General features: G+C 43.8%; 2 protein-coding genes across 3 annotated transcripts in view; one reads left to right on the top strand and one right to left on the bottom strand.

Moving 5' to 3' along the window:
• Nucleotides 1-272: 272 nt before the first annotated feature.
• Nucleotides 273-16765, bottom strand: AMDHD1 (amidohydrolase domain containing 1). Of its 2 annotated transcripts, XM_014850711.3 has the most exons (9): nucleotides 16359-16765; nucleotides 15051-15157; nucleotides 13334-13398; nucleotides 11156-11433; nucleotides 8905-9130; nucleotides 5901-6025; nucleotides 2734-2827; nucleotides 1993-2153; nucleotides 273-1117 (listed from the first exon to the last, which is right to left on the bottom strand). In XM_014850711.3, the coding sequence occupies exons 1-9, from the start codon at nucleotides 16493-16495 to the stop codon at nucleotides 1030-1032; spliced, it is 1281 nt and encodes a 426-aa protein (XP_014706197.1). In that variant the 5' UTR covers nucleotides 16496-16765; the 3' UTR covers nucleotides 273-1029. The 2 variants fall into 2 exon arrangements, with proteins under 2 accessions (XP_014706197.1, XP_070363197.1); XM_070507096.1 differs by lacking the exon at nucleotides 13334-13398 and having other exon boundaries at nucleotides 16359-16595.
• Nucleotides 16766-17178: 413 nt separating this feature from the next.
• Nucleotides 17179-18872, top strand: part of CCDC38 (coiled-coil domain containing 38) — a 52675-nt gene continuing 50981 nt past the window's right edge. The window contains exon 1 of the mRNA XM_014850713.3: nucleotides 17179-17315. The gene's annotated coding sequence lies outside the window, so the exon portion shown is untranslated. The remainder of the gene's footprint in view (nucleotides 17316-18872) is intronic.

Here is an 18872-nt window from a genome sequence, read left to right as displayed (position 1 = left end):
GACAGAGAAGAATTTTACTGGAGGCTTTGAGAAAATGTTTTCTCTCCTGAGAGCCACGGCAGCCAGGCTTTCTTGCTCTCCTGCTTGACCTGAATGAGGAGGCACAGAGCACCTATGGGGGTTGACAGCCAGCCCTGACCAGGGTGGAGTCTGGCCTGGGGTGACACCAACACTGGGTGACAGAGCAGAGGGAGGGAAGGAATCACTTCCTAAAAAGCTCCAATAAACAATGTGACTGATCTGCTTTCTGGACTATAAACAACAACAACAACAACAGTGACAGCAAATATTTATTGAGAGCTATAAAATTTTTTATATATTTGTAATGTGAAGAATCAAAAACTTTAAAACAATGTTTAAAAATTACATTATTGGATTTGGTCAAAATGCACCCATTAGAGGAAGGCCCCCGGACCCATGTATAAAATGTCGAGTCTTGAACTCTACTGTGAAGCTCCGCTGCTAGGATTGAGAAGAAATTAGAAATAGGAGGACACCCTCCCTCAGGGGACCCTAACGCTCTCAAAGAGCATCTAGAGAGACAAACTGTGTGGGGAAAGGGAAAACTAGTGCTTGTGACACAAGGCTACATTCTAGCTTAATTTGGGGCCTATCATTTGGATTTCCTACCATCCCCTAATTTTTACTAAATATAGTTTAAAAAGTGAAATTTGAAATCAGAAACAAAATGCGAATTTCAAGCCATGTCTACCTAATTGCCAATCTGCTTTTCCCCACAAAGGCATTTTTGTGATACTCCCTCATATTAATTTTCAGGATATTTGTAACAAATCTTTGTGAAACAACTTAACGTTTTGAGATTTTCGTCACAACTGGTTTACCTTTTTACATGTCCAGGTGGACATGTCAAATTAAAATAAATTAATCCCTGAGTTTTTCGAGTGGATTAACAAAACATTGAAATATACTTAAGTGACATCATTCTGTAAGTTACTAAGGTACTTTAACTTGTAATATAACCGTATTGACTTAAACAGTTGAAGAGTCTTCTCTTTCCTTTCAGATCTATCATTTTTTATAGACGACTTTTCCTTTAGCTATAACATATTCAATTAATTCGTGGTAGCCTCCAAACTGGTAAATCAAATGCTCCCATCTAGAAGGAAATCAAACATCACTTTAATGCATATGAATCAAAACTCTCATGTTGCTAATAAACGCTAATTTAAAAATACATTCTCTAAAAATTTCTTTCCACTTAGTCATTGATATTTGGATTTTTAAAAAAACGATAGATTACTATGATAAGTTAAATATTGTTTAATGATATCATTTAAGTGTTTGATCTTAAAATATTTGATTCAATTAAGTGATGCACGAATAGTAACATCGCATTATTTTCAGTAGACAGAGTGGTTTATGGAGGGGGAATTATAGAGCCAGTCTCTTCTGTTGAACGTGAGGTCCAAGGGCTGGGATAAACTCACTAGAGTCAAGGAGGCATAGGATTTACAGCTTTAAGGTTTAGAACAATAAGACTCCAGTTGTCACACTAGCGGCCCAGGTGGCAGCCGACTGGGAGAGTAAGATGAAACCAGAGGCAGGAAAACTGAAGCCAGGCTTTTGGGAAACAGATGGAATGCGACGGCAGAGAGGTAATGAATCAGGACCAGGCTGACAAGCCCTATTTGGGACACATATGACCCAGCAAAGCACAAGGTCAAAAGCCAATAAGACAAACAAAAACACACGCCCAGGGGACAAGAATCCAAAGTCCAGGTAAACAGAGCAGAGACCTGGAGATCTACGGAAGATGCAAGATGGATGAAGAGACTGGAAAGCCCAGTCTACCCGTAGCATAGGACCTGTGGGGAGACTTTCTGGTGAGAAAGTGGAGGCAATAGAGGAGATCGGGTAGCTTCTGTGCCTCCGCAGAGCCTGACGCCAACAGTTAATGGAAAAGGGACTTAAACCGAGCCTACATATTACAATGGGCATAAAATACAATAGCTTAGTTGGGAGGACACTCACCTGGATGAATTGATGATAATGAGATCTCCCTGTTTGCCAACTTCCAAAGATCCATGTGAGTGAGATTTCCCCAGTGCATAAGCCGCATTGATGGTGGCAGCAGCCAAGGCCTCAGGCATGGACATTCTCATGTTTACACAGGCCAGGTGCATGACCATTGGCTAAGGCGGAAGAAAAAGGCACTGGAGGAAAGTAACAGAATGGCAACTGCTACCTAGGACATTTCTCAACACAGCGTAACGAGTGGTGGTAGTTAAATGGATAGGTGGAACTGGCTAAACTGGCATGAGAAAATTTACATTTACATGTAAAGAGTCTTATGCTTTGGAAAAGATTCCTTTATTATAGAGAGTACCCCCGCCATGGGCATTTAGTATTTATTTACAACTTTTCAAGCCCACTTACTCCGTAAGATGAAGCTCACCTCCACACTTACTAACTAAATCTTCTTTGAGTTTACACTACTCTCCAAAAGCGGAAGTAAGTTATTGGAAAACCACAATGCCCAAGGCTGAATCAAAAAATAATGCAAATAGAACTTTCTCCTCTATCTAGGGCCAGAGGCGTTCATGTGGCACAGAAACATTCAATTACACTACTGTCTACACTTTTTTTCTTGTTTCACAGGAAAATATTTTTAGATCTTTGACACATTTTAAGTTAGTGAAATATTTTTAAATTATTTATATGCTTGGTAGAAGTTTGACACTCTGCTCAGAAAAGCACGTTAAAAATCATTACCATTGAAAGGCAATAGGCATTAGGGTTGAAATCGCTGCCCAGGGCAACTATGACTCCTTCCTCTAACATCTTCCTGGCTCGAGGTTGCTTCAGTCTAAGGGGAAGAAAGAAAGAACAGATGTTCAGGATGGAAGCTGACTTAAGATATCCAACGCCTTCCTGTTCTGGAAGAAACAGAACCTCAAGGCTAAAAGATTCGTGGAGGAGCCAGGCAGAACCCCAGGACTCCTGGTTTTTCTCATTCTGCTTGTGAAATTACTTGGCAATGACTAATTTCTTGAATTTGGGATTATCTCAGCAATCCTTATACATATTCAGAGAGCTCAACCTGCCAGGTATAATTTTTATACCTACTACCACTTTGGATCCAAGTCGCCATCATTGCTTGCCAGGATATTTGTAAGACCATCTTAACCGGTTTCCCAGCTTCTATTTTCAACTCTCCTGAAACCTATTCTCTACCTTGCAGCCAGAGGGATCTTTGAGAAAAATAAGTTAGACTGTGTCATTGTGCTTTTAAAAATGCTCAGTGGCTTCCCATGGACTTCCTGTCTGCACCATGGACTCAGCCCGACGGCATCTCCCCGCTCCTTGCTCCTGCCTCTCTGGCCTCACTCCTGTTGCTCCTCAGACACAGTGAGTGTTTCCACCATTGCATTCACTGTCCATCTGTCCGGAACACTCTTCTAGAGAGCCTCACTCCTTCCTCGAGGTCTGGCTTGCTCCCTCACTTCCTCTAGGTCTCTGGTCAAGTGTCCTGTCCTTGGAAAGGTTTTCCCTGACCACCCTAAAAACACAGCACCCTCCCTCGAGACTCTCTCTATCTTCTTGGTTTACTATGACTCTTTTCAAGGTACTAAGCATCCCCTTTTTTTTTTCTTTGGTGAGGAAGATTGGCCTTGAGCTAACATCTGTGCCAATCTTCCTCCATTTTGCAAGTGGGTTGTTGCCACAGCATAGCTTGCGGAATGGTGTAGGTCCATGCCTGGGATCTGAACCCACAAACCCAGGCCACCGAAGCAGAGGGGGTCAAACTTAATCACTCGGCCACTGGGCCAGCCACCATCCCCTGATATTTTATATGTTCATTTGTTGGTTTGCACATTGTCTGTCTCTCCCCATGAGAATGCAAGCTCCTTGAGGACAAGATTCTGTTTTATTTGTGGCTGGATCCCCCATGCCTAGATTAGTGCCTGACAAGTAGTGGGCCCTCGATACACATATTGAATACATGATTAATAAATTATTAGGGGTGCAGAGATGATTCTTGCCCTTGAGACATTTCCAGTCCGTGACTGACAATTTTCAGGACCACTTCAAATAATGTTTCTCAACGAGGACGATGTACAAGAGGAGGTGGGCGAAGCAGAAATACAGAGTGAAGAGAGGGCAGAGGTTAAAATTTCCCTGCAGGTCATTCTGATGGCCTCCCCTCCCCCTTCCACTACTAAGGAGGAAAAAAAAGCGAGGCGGTTAAAAGTATTCAGGGAGCTCCAGAAAAACTAAAGTAAACGTTTCCTGAATAAATTTAAATATTATACGCAAAGATGTATAAAATAATGACTAACGGAAGTCCTCAAGTGGCCTAAGGCAATGGTTATTCTGGAAATGAGGGTTAAGAGAGCTCAAGGTACAGCAAGGGCCCTGCAGCTTCCTCCTGATGGAGAGATCAGAAAAATACAGGAACAGAGAAGCCAGAGAGGAGAGTGTGGACTTCTCTTTGATTGCCCTTGTGGTCCAAATGGGATGCCAAACCCATCCTGTGGTGATGGCCATGGCGGCCACCACTGGCATAGGGAAAAACTTTAGACTTTTCATTCTGCACTGTCCTTTGGTACCGCAAGTCTGATTTTTTGCTCCGTTTTAAGAGATTCAAGGTTAAAGTTATCCTTTTAAAGTTAAAGAAATCCTTTTTCTGTAAAAACTTATTCCTTGGGTGGTGGAAAATTAACCAGATTAGGTATTGACTGATGATTTAGATTGATGACTACTGAGATTTGCAGGAAAAGCAGTTGGTCATCCAAGAACAGTCACTGATTGATATTTTCTGGTTGTAATCTACGTTATGTCTACTCTTTAAGAGAATAATAATAATAGGAGAAATGGATATTAGACATGTGACTGTATAAAATTATTAATTTCAGAAAAGCACTGCAATATTCCTTTCTTCTCCCTTATAAAAGTTGCCCGAAGCCTGGCTTTTCAATCCCTAAGGCAGAATCTCTCATCCTCAGCACAATTCATATCTTGGGCCGGATGATTCTTTATTGTAGGGGGTTGTTCTATGCACTGTGGGATGCTCAGCAGCATCCCTGACCTCCACCCACTAGATGTCAGCAGCACCCCCTAGCCGTGACAACCAAAAATGTCTCCGGACATTGTCAAATGTCCCCTAAGGGGCAAATTCACCCCGAGGTTAAGAACCACTCTCCTAAGGCCATAATTGCAGAATCATTTCCCTGACAACCATGTGTCCCAACCACACAGAAAGCACCTAGTTCTAAGAGAAAATAAACTGCCTCTTGAATGCTAGTCTCCCTGACCACAGACTCAATGGCTGACACAGAAGTCGTACAGTGGAAAGATACAGAAGACCTCAGGTCTCATATTTGGTAGAACTGGAGCAAGGGCAGTTATAAAAGATGGACTATGTGTATTCAATCCATAGAGGGCATACAGCAAAATTCCTAGGGAGATTTTACAAAACACACTTAGACGTCTCCTCTTTCCTCCCACTCCCAGATTTATGAGGATTATGGTACCCACTTGCATCCTCTTAGAAAACAGCTCATTCAGATGCTGAATACTGCTAAATATTCCTAACATCTTACGCATGTTTTTAAAGGTTAAAGCCTTTTTCATGATTTTCTAATTATAAAAGTAATGCATATTGATTTTTTTTAATTGGAAAATTCCAAAAATGAGGAAAAAAGAAAAAGAAAGCTTCCCTCTCCCCATAATCCCACCACTCCAAAGCAATTTGGGTCTAAGCTTCTTCCTCAGGGTAATTCATTTATGAACATCATTCCAGAACTGGCATTTTCCATGAGCTAAGTTTTCTTATCTGCATTGTTAAGAGATATGAAATAATTTTTAGGCATCTTGGAAGTCTGTGTCTGCACAGCCTGTACTTGCAGCTCTTGCGTGGGAGCGAGAAGTGACCTCACCTCAGCATGTAGGCCGTGGTGGGCAGGAGGACAGCAGAACACCTGGCCGTTGCCATGGCAGCGATGCCCTCATCGCTCACTTCTTCCAGGTGACTGATCGCCTGGGCTCCCAGTTCAGCCCCGAGCTAGGCAGAATGAGCAGAGAGAGAAAAGTTTCACCAAACGCAACAGCAAAATCAATAAAGTGCCATAAAATTGTTTTTCCTGCAAAAATAAACAGCACTCTTCATTATTAAAATTTCTTGCCAACTACCTCTCGCAAGAACAAGCCCCAATGTGAATACAGAGTTTGTGATGGACAGTCATTTGAAAATTAGCTAACGTGCTGTTTCCACAACTGTTCTTAGACACAAATGGTGACTGATATTCTTCGACATTTGCTAAAAAAGAAAATTTTATGAATCTTATGGATTAGAAAAAACACACTGAGGGGCCGGCCGGGTTGCGCAGCAGTTAAGTTCACACGTTCCGCTTCTCAGCGGCCTGGGGTTCGCTGGTTCGGATCCCGGGTGCGGACATGGCACCGCTTGGCACGCCATGCTGTGGTAGGCGTCCCACATATAAAAAAAAGTAGAGGAAGATGGGGACAATGTTAGCTCAGGGCCAGGCTTCCTCAGCAAAAAAGAGGAGGACTGGCAGTAGTTAGCTCAGGGCTAATCTTCCTCAAAAAAAACACACACTGAGCAACACTGGTAATAAAATCTAATTATATAGTATCATAAAAACACAATAAAGAAAAGGATCTTGGAATGCCATTGTACTCAGTGAAAACATCAGTTAAGAAAACAAACTTTAAAAATGTGGGCTTGTGTATAATTTGAGAATATCTACTTGAGCTTGATTTCTCTCCAGATGAAAAGTTTGGTCCAGATTATTAGAAGAAAACCAAAAGGATGTAATGTTATGACAATAATGGAAATACGCATTAAAGTTCATTTCTTCTCAGCTTGACAAATTTCACACACACACACAAGAAGTGCCCCAGGCTGAAAAGTGATAAGTTAAACATTCCAAGGAAAGGAAAGTAGACTTTATATTTGAGATTACACAGTGGCCCAGGGAGGCTGTAATGCCCCCACCAGGGCAGGAAAGAGCTGGCCCCCGGCAGCAGCTTGCTCAGGTCTAAGAGCATTTTGGACTGGGGCTCAGGGGAGTCTGGACTCCACAGCACCGTCTATGCTCCCCAGGGAGAGCTCCCTTCTGACCTTGGAATCACCCTCGCTTTTCCAAACTTGATTTGTTCATCTGGCATATTGACCTCTGATGATTTAATTCACCAGTCACTCTCTATGACCAAAAGTATCTTGTTGACCACCCAGTTCACATTCATTCAATAAACATTCAACAAATATTTACTCACTAAAGACCACCTGTACGCCAGGCACTGTGCTAACCTCCAGAGACAGGGCTGTGTAGCACACGGGTACAGTCCTTAGTGTGTTTATAGTCCAGTAGGCAATTCTACCACAGTGCGACAAGCACAGGGAGGAGCTATGACCACTCTTGGAGAGGTTTGGGAAGGCTCCCAGAGAAGGGGTAGCTGAGGTGAAACATGGAAGGGAGTCAGAGTTAGCAAGACAAACGGGAGTGTCCAGATTAGAGAACCGGCATGCGCAGAGGAATGGGGTATGAGTTGTACTGGAAATAACTTATTTTGGCTGATTCATGGTAAAGAGGGTGGAAGAGATGAAAAAGGGGAAGGAAGCGGTGGCGGGGGGGGCGGGGAGATAGAGTGGTAAGCAAGGGCTGGATCCTGCTCAGCCTACGTGTACAGAGTTTGGAATTTGTCCTACCAGCAATGGTAAGCCTTTAAGCAATGAAGAAAAGATAAGATACACTGAGGGAATGGATTAAAGTGCAGCCAAGCTGGGAGGCAAGAAGGCTTGTTGCAGGAATCCAGGTGAGAGCTGAGGGTGGTCTGAACTAGGCAGAGTGAAGAGAAGTGAGCTAGAGACGTTTAGGAGAACCGCGAGGTCTTGCTTGTTGGCTGAAATGTGGCATGTTGGGGGAGGGAGGAGTCAAAATAATGTCCAGGTTTTTGACTTAGGCAACAGATAGAGAACGGTGTCATTCACTGGGGCAGGAAGCACAGGACAAGATTTGGAAGTGATATTAAGAGATCGCATGGCGGGCCGGCCCCGTGGCCGAGTGGTTAAATTCGGGTGCTCTGCTTCAGGGGCCCAGGGTTTCCCAGGTTCGAATCCTGGGCAAGGACACAGCACTGCCCATCAGGCCATGCTGAGGCAGCATCCCACATGCCACAACTAGAAGGACTCACAACTACAATATACAACTATGTACTGGGGGGCTTCGGGGAGAAGAAGAAGAAAAAAATAAGATTGGCAACAGATGTTAGCTCAGGGGCTGATCTTTCAGAAAAAAAAGATCACATGGGACATGCTGTGGTTGAGACACGTGGCGTGTCAACATCTGTATTTATGCCCCAAGGGCAGTTGTTTCTTTAGCTCTAGGGCCTAGAGCGCCGTCTAGGCTCATGCCTGCAGGAATTTTGTGTGTCTTATTCACTGCTGAATTCTCAATGTCTAGAACAGTGCCTGGCATACCGTAGACACTCAAATGTTAGTTTAAAGCATGAATAAATGAATCTGGGCAAGACATACAGATTTGAAACTCCTCCTGGGTCTATCGATGGTGTGTGCCACTAAAGTTCATCTGGATGCTGCCACGGAAAGACCCTAGAAGCTACGTCTGAAATTAATAGACTCTGCTGGAGTGGCTCTGTGTGCCAACCAAAATAGGTTGTGAATTTAGTAAATGAGACCACAAATGTACTTCTTTTTCTACTAATACCACCAGCAGGTGATAATAAAAGTAAATGAACAGCAACAAAGTAAATTTCTAATTGAGGTCAGGGATTCAAGGCTCAGCCAGCCTTGTTCAAACGAATCTCCCCATTCTCTTCAGAAGGCTAGTCCTACATTTGAACAAACGAAGATTTCCACAGCATGAGTGTCAACAAAGGAAAAGCAAAGGCCAACCATACCTCAGCAGCCTTCATTGGGTGGAGCTCATCCCCATGGAAGTTAATCTGTAACCCTGTATCTTTTCCACTTTGAAGAATCCTTCTGGTGGAATCGAGATCAAAGACGCCCTTCTCACAGAACACATCTATATTGTCCACGTGTATTTCCCCATTTCTGCCAAGTTCCTTCAGCTTTGGGATGTGGTTATTGACGATGTCATCAGCAGCTTCCTTAGCGGTTTTTCCTCTAAGGGAAGAAAATGAGATTACCATGGGCAAGTATTTTTTTAAAAAATTGGAGAAAGGGATTTTTGGCACTTGGAAAACCTGAGAACCTACAGGCAAATGACCTTGAGCCTCAGAAAGGTAGAGAAAGAATCAAAGCTATAACTCAGGACCCTTAACAATTGGGACATTCCTACATAGCAGAGGTAGTGACAAGACTTCTGTGTGCACTGACCCTGTACACAGAGACTCAAAGAGCTCCTCCATTCTGGCAAACCTGTGCTGCCTTTGGGAATGCCAGCGAGGCCACCTGATTGAAAAACTGCATCTTCCTGTCAAGGACACTTAGAGGGCATCCTGGATGCTTCCCTGACAATCCAACTGCACGCCCTTACCTGGGGCGCAGCTATCAATGTCTTTTTCTTCTTCCACACTGTTTCTAGAAGCATCTGCTTAAGGTTTCCTGTCTCACCATTTGGAGACGTGCGGGAAGAAGATCGTAGGAGGCCCTCAAATTCTCTCTATGGTTCTGGGGTAATTATATATTAGAAAGGCTGGGCTTTTGAGGTCAGAGAGACACAGAGCCCCACCCCTTGCTGGCTACATAATTTTGGACACGTTATTTAGCCATTATTTGGCTGAACCCTAACTCTGAGCCTCAGGCTTTATCATTGGGGATCAAGACACAGACCTCAAGAGACTCACTGGCAGATGGAGAAAATTTCTGTAAAACTTCATCCCTGTATTTGGCACATAGAATGTTCTTGTTCTGCAAAAACCATTTGGGTGAGTAGATAGAGGTGGACTACGAGGAGACAGGCACTTACATATGTTGTTTCTAATTTTCAAGAAAATCATATAGAATAAGGAGTTATTTAGCTACTTTACAGATGAATAATTCATGTTCCAAAAAGCTAAGTGACTCCCTCAAAATCACCCAGCCGGAAGTATCTGATCTGGACTGAAACCCAGGTCTGGTATCGCTTCAAAGCCTGAGATTTTTCTACCACGTCATACAGTCTTTCCTACTGAAAAAAAAACAGACTATAATACACTTTATACTCTGTTTGAAAAAAAAAAAATCTGTTTTCTATAGAGAAGATGTCCCAAAAGTCTTAGTGCAGTTTTAAGCTTTAACAATTTCAGAAGTATAAATGCTAAAAACATACAACAAACATCACTGAAATATGAAGTATTTACGTTTCTTTTCTACTGAATTAGTTTTGTGAATTTTTAATAATAAATTTTTAATGTTAATTTTTTTAGTGCCTCTGATTGAAGATGGTAAACAAAAAATAACATTAAAGTTTTATTTTTCAAAGTTCACAAAACTAAGTAAATGCAAAAATAAATAATTAACTTCCAAATAATTTTTTAAGGCTGTAGCATTTAAATATCTAGGTTATCAAAGCTTAAAACTGCACTCAGACTTGGAGACGCCCTGAGAATTGTCACGTCCTGGATTTCTTTTGGATCTTTTCGTTCAGGAACTGTGTCTTCAGGTGTAGAAATTCCAGGACAGATAAGATGCAGGTGCAGAAAGGGACAGAATTCTCTACAGTAAAGTCATATAGGAGAAATTTTTAGGTAGAGGGGAAAGCTAAAAACATTTACAACAATAAAAATGTCTGCTGTCAAATAAGCAAATGAATAAACAAAAATGACAACCATTCTGAGTCATCTTGACTTCAAGAACTGATCCATTCCTACAGGATGTTACTCTTAATCTCTGAAGTGCTTTTATGCTGTCATGGGAAACTAGAGTAATATCGGTCATTTTAAAGGATCTATAAAGGGGCATTTCCTTTTGTTAACCAGAAGAGTTTTGAATCTCTCTTCTTCCATCATCATTAAGTGGCTAGCAAATTGACGGGTCTGATGGGGATCGCCTTCCTAAAACTATGTGTGTGAGAAGACTGACCATTAGAATTCTGCAAGAGCCGATGCACCTCTACCCCGACAAGGCAGCCCTCACTTAGGTGCCACATGACCCCTTCTTTGTTCTTAATGCTCCAAGTTAAACCCGGGTCCCACTGGCTGAAGTTACTTTGGCACTGAGTGAGCTCCGCAGTATGTGGCCGAGATGCCGATGCCCAGCTCCCGCCGGGCACGCTCAATCACGCGCAGCATCTTGAGCTCGGTCTCCAGGTCGAGGCCGTATCCGCTCTTGCACTCCACTAGCGTGGTCCCAGCCCTCATCATGCACTGCAGCCGCTGCTGGAAGGAGCTGAACAGTTCGTCCTCCGAGGCTTGGCGCGTGCGCTCTACCGTGAAGTTGATCCCTCCTCCAGCCTGGTGAATATCCATGTACGTGGCTCCTGCCAACTGAACACACGGCTCATCCTTAGGCCAGGCAAACGCCAGGAGGTTGCAGGCAGGTCTACAGAACCTGCTTGCAGGAGTGATATTAAAATGATTAACAATGACATGCTATGGGCACCAACCAATGAGAAGGGATACTGGGGCACATAGTCCTGGAAGCCCCTACTCTTCCAGGGAGTGGGGCGGGGTGGGGACCGGGGGTCCCCAGGAAGGGTCTGGGGTGGCAGAAATGGGAGATGTGGTGGGAACTTGGGGTCTCCAGGCAGCTGCACTTCACCAACCAGTACAGAAGTACTCCAGTATTTTAACAACCCAGTCGGCCCGAGTGTGTACCAGCTAAGTTTCCACCTATCCCTCAGCATCTATGAGAAAACAAAGCTTAGGCAATTCTGGAAGCCCCCTGCAGTTATTCAGATCTACCCTAGAGAGACCCAGGAGGTTTGCATGTCTGAGTATTTGGCCACTAGAGTTTGGGGCCTGTCACTCTGTCACAAGCAAATACAGAGGCTCTTTCTGGGATCCCACTACGCTCTGTTACTCTTGGGCAGCAAGGTGCGGTGTAAACAAAGTATGCTAGCATGGGGGTCCCCCTGTCAGAGTTTTCATCTGGGTTCTGCCATGGGGAGCTGGTGAACTCAGTCAACACCCCTCCTTTCTGCGGACCACACCTTCTGCATCTATATAATAAGAGATTGGAATCTCAACTCTCTAAGGTTGCTTTTTGTCTCTGACATTCTGCAATTTAACAGAAAAGTCTTAAAAACAGCTCTTGCTTGTTGAGGAAGGTACCCAATATCTGAAGAAATTTTTTTCTTTTTCTGAAATAATCCAATTTAGCTGTTAAAATGTACACTTTTAAAAAAAAAAAAAACCAATGTGAAGAAAACACATGGAGAAACCTTAAATGCATATTACTAACTGAAAGAAGCCAATCTACACATTTATGATTCCAACTATATGCCTTTCTGGAAAAGGCAAAACTAAGGAGACAGTAAGAAGATCCGTGGTTACCAGGGGCTGTGGGGAGGGAGGGATGAAGAGGCAAAGTACAGAGGATGTTTAGGGCAGTGAAACTACTCTGTATGACACTACAATGGTGGATACGTGTCAAGATACATTGGTTCAAATCCATTGAATGTACAACACCAAGAGTGAACCCTAAACTATGGACTGTGGGTGACGATGATGTGTCAATGTAGGTTCATCAGTTATAACAAATGTACCACTCTGGTGGGGGATGTTGATAGTGGGAGAGGCTGTGCACGTGTGGGGCAGGGGGCATCTTTGTACCTTCCTCTCAAGTTTGCTGCAAACATGAACTGCTCTAAAAGATAAAATCTATTTAAAACAATGTGAAAATGGCTCCAACTAGGGATTTAAGGGTTGACTATGGCTAATTAGTGACTGACACAGACTACATTTTATGTTTCTTAAGAAATCTCACTTTTCTGGGAAAAATGAGAACAGGACAAGACTTATTTTATTTTTGTGATTGGTAATATAGTTTTCCAAGTCTGACGCCAATGAACGGTGATTTTCCAACTGTTTCATGGGGCACCTTCAAAGGCTCCCAGGGATGGTGGGATGGAATGGGGGAAAGGAAGGAGAGGAGAAATTAGTGAGCAACACAACTCAGTTGTTTTAAAAGCAAGATTCTGCAGCTAAAAATGTTTGAAAACTATTATACTTAAAATGATTGCTAGCCCTGTGCACAGTATAAAGATTTGGGACAGTTATATATTAGTTAGTTTTGTTGTAATTTATTTTCTATAATCCAAGCCAGTAAAAATATCCACTAAAAAGACATATGGGCATATGATAAGATAGCCCATCAACTCTTTAGCATAAGACTTGTCTATAAATTTGTCCTTTATTTTGATGTGCCACCATTTATCGCAGTTACCTTCATTGCAAACTCGTGAACTCTTTCCCCAGCCCATACTGGATGTGTGTGTGCATCCACCAAACCTGTAATCAATAAATCAAATCATGTTTAAAGTTGAGAAGCAGACAGCCCTTACATAGCAGGTGGACTATACCCTAGGCTCTTAGGAAAGCATGATGTCGGTCAGCCATCTTGGAGGGGGTGAAGGAGGAAGAATTATGTCTGTACGGTTCACTCAACAGAGAGGAAACAAGAAGCCTCTCTGAACGGCTGGTCTAGAAGGTTCTCAGGGAGGAGGGTGACTCAACATGATGAAAATATCCCTTAAAGAAATACAGCTCCCTTTCTTTTGGCCAAGAAGTCCATGCTCACCAAGCAAGCTTTTAAAATAGAAGGTGAAGGGGCCGCCTGGTGGCCTAGCGGTTAAGTGCGCATGCTCTGCTTCAGCGCCCGGGTTCTCCGTTCGCATCCCGGGTGCGGACATGGCACCATTTGGTAAGCCATGATGTGGTGGGCGTCCCGCATATAAAGTAGAGGAAGATGGGCACGGATGTTAGCTCAGGGCCAGCCATCCACAGCAAAAAGAGGAGGATTGGCAGCAGATGTTAGCTCAGGGCTAATCTTCCTCAAAAAAACCCCCAAAAAACCAGAACATCGAATCTTTTAGTTGAGCAAACCAATGATTGTATCAGCCAGGAATAATCTGAGTGTGAAAACAGAATAATACAATGCCCCCACCTCAACTTTGAGAAGGAAAAATATGAAATCAGAAAGGTGAATCTTTCTCAAGAAAGAAGTATATTAAAAGAGAAGCAATAAGACAATCACTTGCAACTTTTGTTCATCCAGGTACAATTCAGTCAAGTGTGTCTTTTAGAATATTTAAAATCTCTGTGGATTAAATGGCTCATTAGTGGTTCTGATGGGACTAAAATCAAGAGTCTCTGTTAAGACTGCTTTCTACTACACTCTGCTCGTTCTCATAAGGCTTCACTCTTGCTTTATCTCCTAACTCCCATGAGCCAGAAGGTAGAAGCTCTGTCAGATACTCACAGGACACAAAAAATAGAAAATCTTAGACTCCAAGTGTGCATAGAACTCAAAATTTGTGAACCTTGTTTCAGATGATTACATGAAGCCATAAAATTTAGAGAAGGTAGGAGAGGATGGTTAATAAACTGATTGTGTTGTCAGTCACTAAGGACAGACATGAACTTCAGTGAAATCTCCAGGATGTTTTTCCCTTTCCACCTAGAGCTGAGTTCTTTGTTTCACACTCTATATAAATTTGGAGTATATTCTGGGGTTGGAGACAGCAGCCAGCCCTCTGCCTCCCCAAGGAAATGGATTCATAAAGTCCTTCCAACAGCTTTTGAATCTAAACACAACACAGCTGGTTTCTCTTCCCCATGTGAGTGGGAACAAGTGGAGCGAATGAATGGGTTTGATTCCCAGCTTGCTCTTTACCTGTTTAGCCATCTTGGGTAAGATTCCTAAACTTCAGTGTTCTAATCTGTAACATGTCGATAATGATACTTACCCTTGGAGGGCAGTTAGAAAGAATTTAACATGAAAACTTGTTTGTAAAGCAGCTAGATATCCAATAGTAGAACTCAATCCATGGTAGCTATGTTTATATTGTAATATTACTGTGAGACTTTAAAACAGGCTGCCACTCTTCCTCTTTACATCAATCAGACTGCTTTCAAGGTTTTACTGAAAAAGAGGCTAATACCAGGCAAGATGCATTTCCCAGAACAGTCAATTCTTTCTTCAAACGTTTCTTCAGAAAACTGCTTTTGGATAGCATCAGCAGGACCGACGGCTTTTATAAACCCATCCCTGAAGAAAAATCAAAAAGTAATTACTAAAGTTTGGGAAAACGCTGTGAGAAATCGAATGATTTAAAATATGTTACGGACGTCTTTTGGGGTCAGTCAATATTCACTGTATTTCCTTCTTAAACTGGTGTCTTAGGAAAAGTGACTCTAGCCACATGCAAGCCGTAAAGTCAAGTCACGTTGGCAGATTGCTACTTGTTCCCCAGTATCAACGTTCCCTTTCTCCACAGGGCTAGATTTCTAAACTTTAACTGGACACACACGGCCCAGAATCAAGCCGACATTTCGGAGTCTCCCATCAGCCCGGTTGGACCATGTGACTAAGTTCTAGCCAATACGATAGTTTTCTCTTCCTATTTCCTACTGGCTGAAATGTCAGCCCCATAGCGAGAGATGGAGCAGCCATGGTGGACGACAGGATGACTGTGAGAGAGACGGCCTCGCACAGCAGAGAGGATGGTAGGGGCCTGGATCCTGGGAACTGCATGGAACATGGTCGTCAACCAGACCTGGATTCCTACCTTTGTGCAATTCTGTTAACTTATTTTAACAAATTTTTGACGGTAACACTGGGAATGTTTTTATCTCTTTGTTAATTAAAAACAAACACACACCCAGTCCCTAACAGCTGGGCTCTTACACAACCCTAAGAGCCTCAGATAAGGGGTGCGACATTCATCTTGCGCAATCTCCACGCCTTGTGGCTCTCCAATTCAAATCCGCATTCAACACCCCTAGAGCCGCCCTCCCAAACTTTGGCTGTTCTTTTATTCACTTCCAGCAGGAAGCTCAGACGGTTAAATAAAAATAACTAGAAATGTCCTCTTTTTCTGGTGGCTGAATCTTAATTTCCTATCACCCCCAACCATCACCATCTGAACGCTTTGCGTGTTTCTCAAGCTTTAATGTACAGACGAAGCGGGGGTGGGAGGGATGCTTTGTAAAAATTAGGTCTCAGAACTCCACCCGCAGAGATGCTGACTCAAAAGATCTGGGGATGGGGGACATGGGGAGGGGTTGTGCAGCGAGAGCGCGTTTTTCCCCCGGAATGACGACCCGAAGTAGTGAAACATGTTACAAGTCCCTAAAAGGCAGGCCGGGCGCGAGAAAGCTGCTACCCGGTTTCCCTCCACAGCGCACAAGCAGAGAAAGAGGGCCAAGCCCGGCCCTGGCTGCCGACCCCCCCGCGCGCGGCCACTTACGTGCCCACCACCAGGCTGGCGCCCTCCAGCACGGCCAAGCTGCGCAGCGCGTCCCGCGCCAGGAAGCGCTCGCCGCGGGCGCACACCAGCACCACCTGCCGCGCGTTCTCCAGCAGGAGGCGGTGGCCGCCGCCCATGTTGCCGCGCGCCACGGGGCTCAGGGAGGCCGCGGGGCTCGGGCGGCGGGCGGGCCGGAGGAGCAGGGTGCGCGGCCGGAGGCTGCGCCGCCTGGGCCCAGAGGGTGGAGCCGGGGCGGGCGCTGGCGGCCGCTGCGCGTCCAAAGCTCGGGGGCGTGCGCGCCTCCCCCAACCATCCCAACGACAGGACGGGCACCAGCCCCGAGAATGATGATTAGTAATAAACGTTATTATGGAGTCTCCTCTTTTGTGGTCGCTCTATCACGTTCTGGGGCAATGTCGTAGGGACTCCTGTCCCTAGTTTACAGATAAGGAAATAAAGCTCGGTCACCAGGGAGATAAAGGTGGGCTTAGTCGATCACGTGGCCAGAAGGAAAGGAGTCTCCGAGAGCCCAGGGCGCCCCGAGGTGGAAGCGTTGGGGGAGCCTCTGCCAGGGAGCAGGTGCGGGAACCTAGCAGAGAACCCCGGGAGGGGAAAGAGTAGGGGAAACCTCTGCCCAGCGGGCTGGGCGGCATTCTGGGGCGCGGAGGACCCTCTGCGGAGGAACCGAGGGGTGGGGAGGGGAGGATGCGCGCGCGGGTGTCGGGGGGTTGCTCCTGGGTCCGCGCGGCCGCGACGCAGGGTGGCGGGTACTGCGCACTTTTCGGTTGGCCAGCTCCGCTCCGGGATCTCCTAGCAGACGGTCCCCGAGATGAAGGGGGACCCGGGCGGGGGAGGATAGAGCCGAGGCTGGAGAATCGATTGGCGTCTCCGCCCAGCTTCCCTTTAACGCCTTCTGAAGGATAGGTTGGAACGGCTCCTGGATCCGAACTCGTTGAGGTAAAACTGGTTTCAGCTCGGTGTCCGTCACCCCCCTCTCACCCCCGCTGTATCTGATGGAGCCTACCCTCAGCTTGGGAGCAAGGTGAAGACGGAATCAAGGTTATTTAAGACAGATGGTCTACAATTCTCGCCCACACCTCTGCGTGCCTCTCACTTGCTGTGAAAACACTGGCAGGCACCGGATTTTGTTTTGAGTTTCTTAATTATTTTATTTTGTGTATAAACTTTTATTAGAAGCTCTGTGTGAGGCCTGTGGAACATACAAAGACAGGACAGGCACTTTCTCTGCCCAGCAAAGGCTACAATCAAAAGGAAAACACTTTATGGACAGAAATAACATACCGTAAAAAAAGGCAGAGGCCTGTAAAAGCATAAAATATAAAAGTAACTCACTTTAGTGTCATTTTAAAGCCATTTAAAAATGAAGAACAGAAAGCAAAAAGTCCTTTAGATAAACACAATAAATAAGAATATGCTTTAGCTTCATATTATGGCCATAAAAGAGAGAGTTCAGTCAGGAAGGAAAAAGAGAGGAAAGAAAAAAATTGGAAAAGAATTCAATAGACTGTGAATAAAAGAGACCCTAAAGGAAAAAAAAAAATCCATAGATTACTCACCACTCAGATACATGATCACCAACAGGTGTGTGTGTCTATACACAGTTTAAAAAAGAAAGTATAATATAGAAAGAGAAATAATACAAGAGAAATAGAAATAATGGAAAATAGAAACACAAAGTCACTAATTCATAGAGAAATATTAAAATTTTACATCATAAAATTTCTCCTAGAGACTGGAATCTGTTACATTTTGCAATTATAGGCATATTTGCAGATTTATGGAATTATAGGTATAAAGGATGGGGTGAAATAGGAATATAGGTGGCTTTGGGGTTCAATAAACTTGTCTTAACCCCACTTCTGTTACTTATGAGCTATTTGACCTTGGGAAATGTACTTAATTTCCCTAAGCCTCACTTTTCTCATCTGTGTTATGGAGATAGTTGTTTCTACTTTGTGGACTTGTCTGAACTTTATGTAAGATGAAATGTAAATTACTTAGCCCTGTGCCTAGCTCTAAATAAGTAATAATAATAATAATTATATATTATTGTATGTTATATATAATCATATATTACATATATAATAATTATTATTATCGTTACTACTATTACTGTTAGTTTATTTTAATCCTGCTATTTGTCCTACTGGTCAATTAAGTTAAAGATTAGATTTCAGTCAATAATTCCAGGTCCCCTCCTGACTACACAGAATGTACCATGTACTTAAAGTTTACAAGTTCTTGGCAAGTCTAAAAGAAATTGACCCTTTTTTTCAGGGGGATTTATATTTGTGGGTGACCTGAGCGCATCCAATTACAGTTCATATATACAATTTTGCCTGGAGAACCCCTGCAAACAAGAGGTTTGCAGAAGTCAGAAGGATGAGAGTGGACTTGTCTCCTCCTCGGTCGTTGTTAAGTAATTATAGAGGGGTGAGGGTAACACATTTTTCCTCGTAATAACCAACATCCCTATAGCACTTCTTAGTGTTA

This window comes from Equus asinus, chromosome 4 (assembly GCF_041296235.1).
Source record: "Equus asinus isolate D_3611 breed Donkey chromosome 4, EquAss-T2T_v2, whole genome shotgun sequence".
Lineage (NCBI taxonomy): Eukaryota > Metazoa > Chordata > Mammalia > Perissodactyla > Equidae > Equus > Equus asinus.
This window is presented reverse-complemented; position numbering and strand designations above follow the sequence as displayed.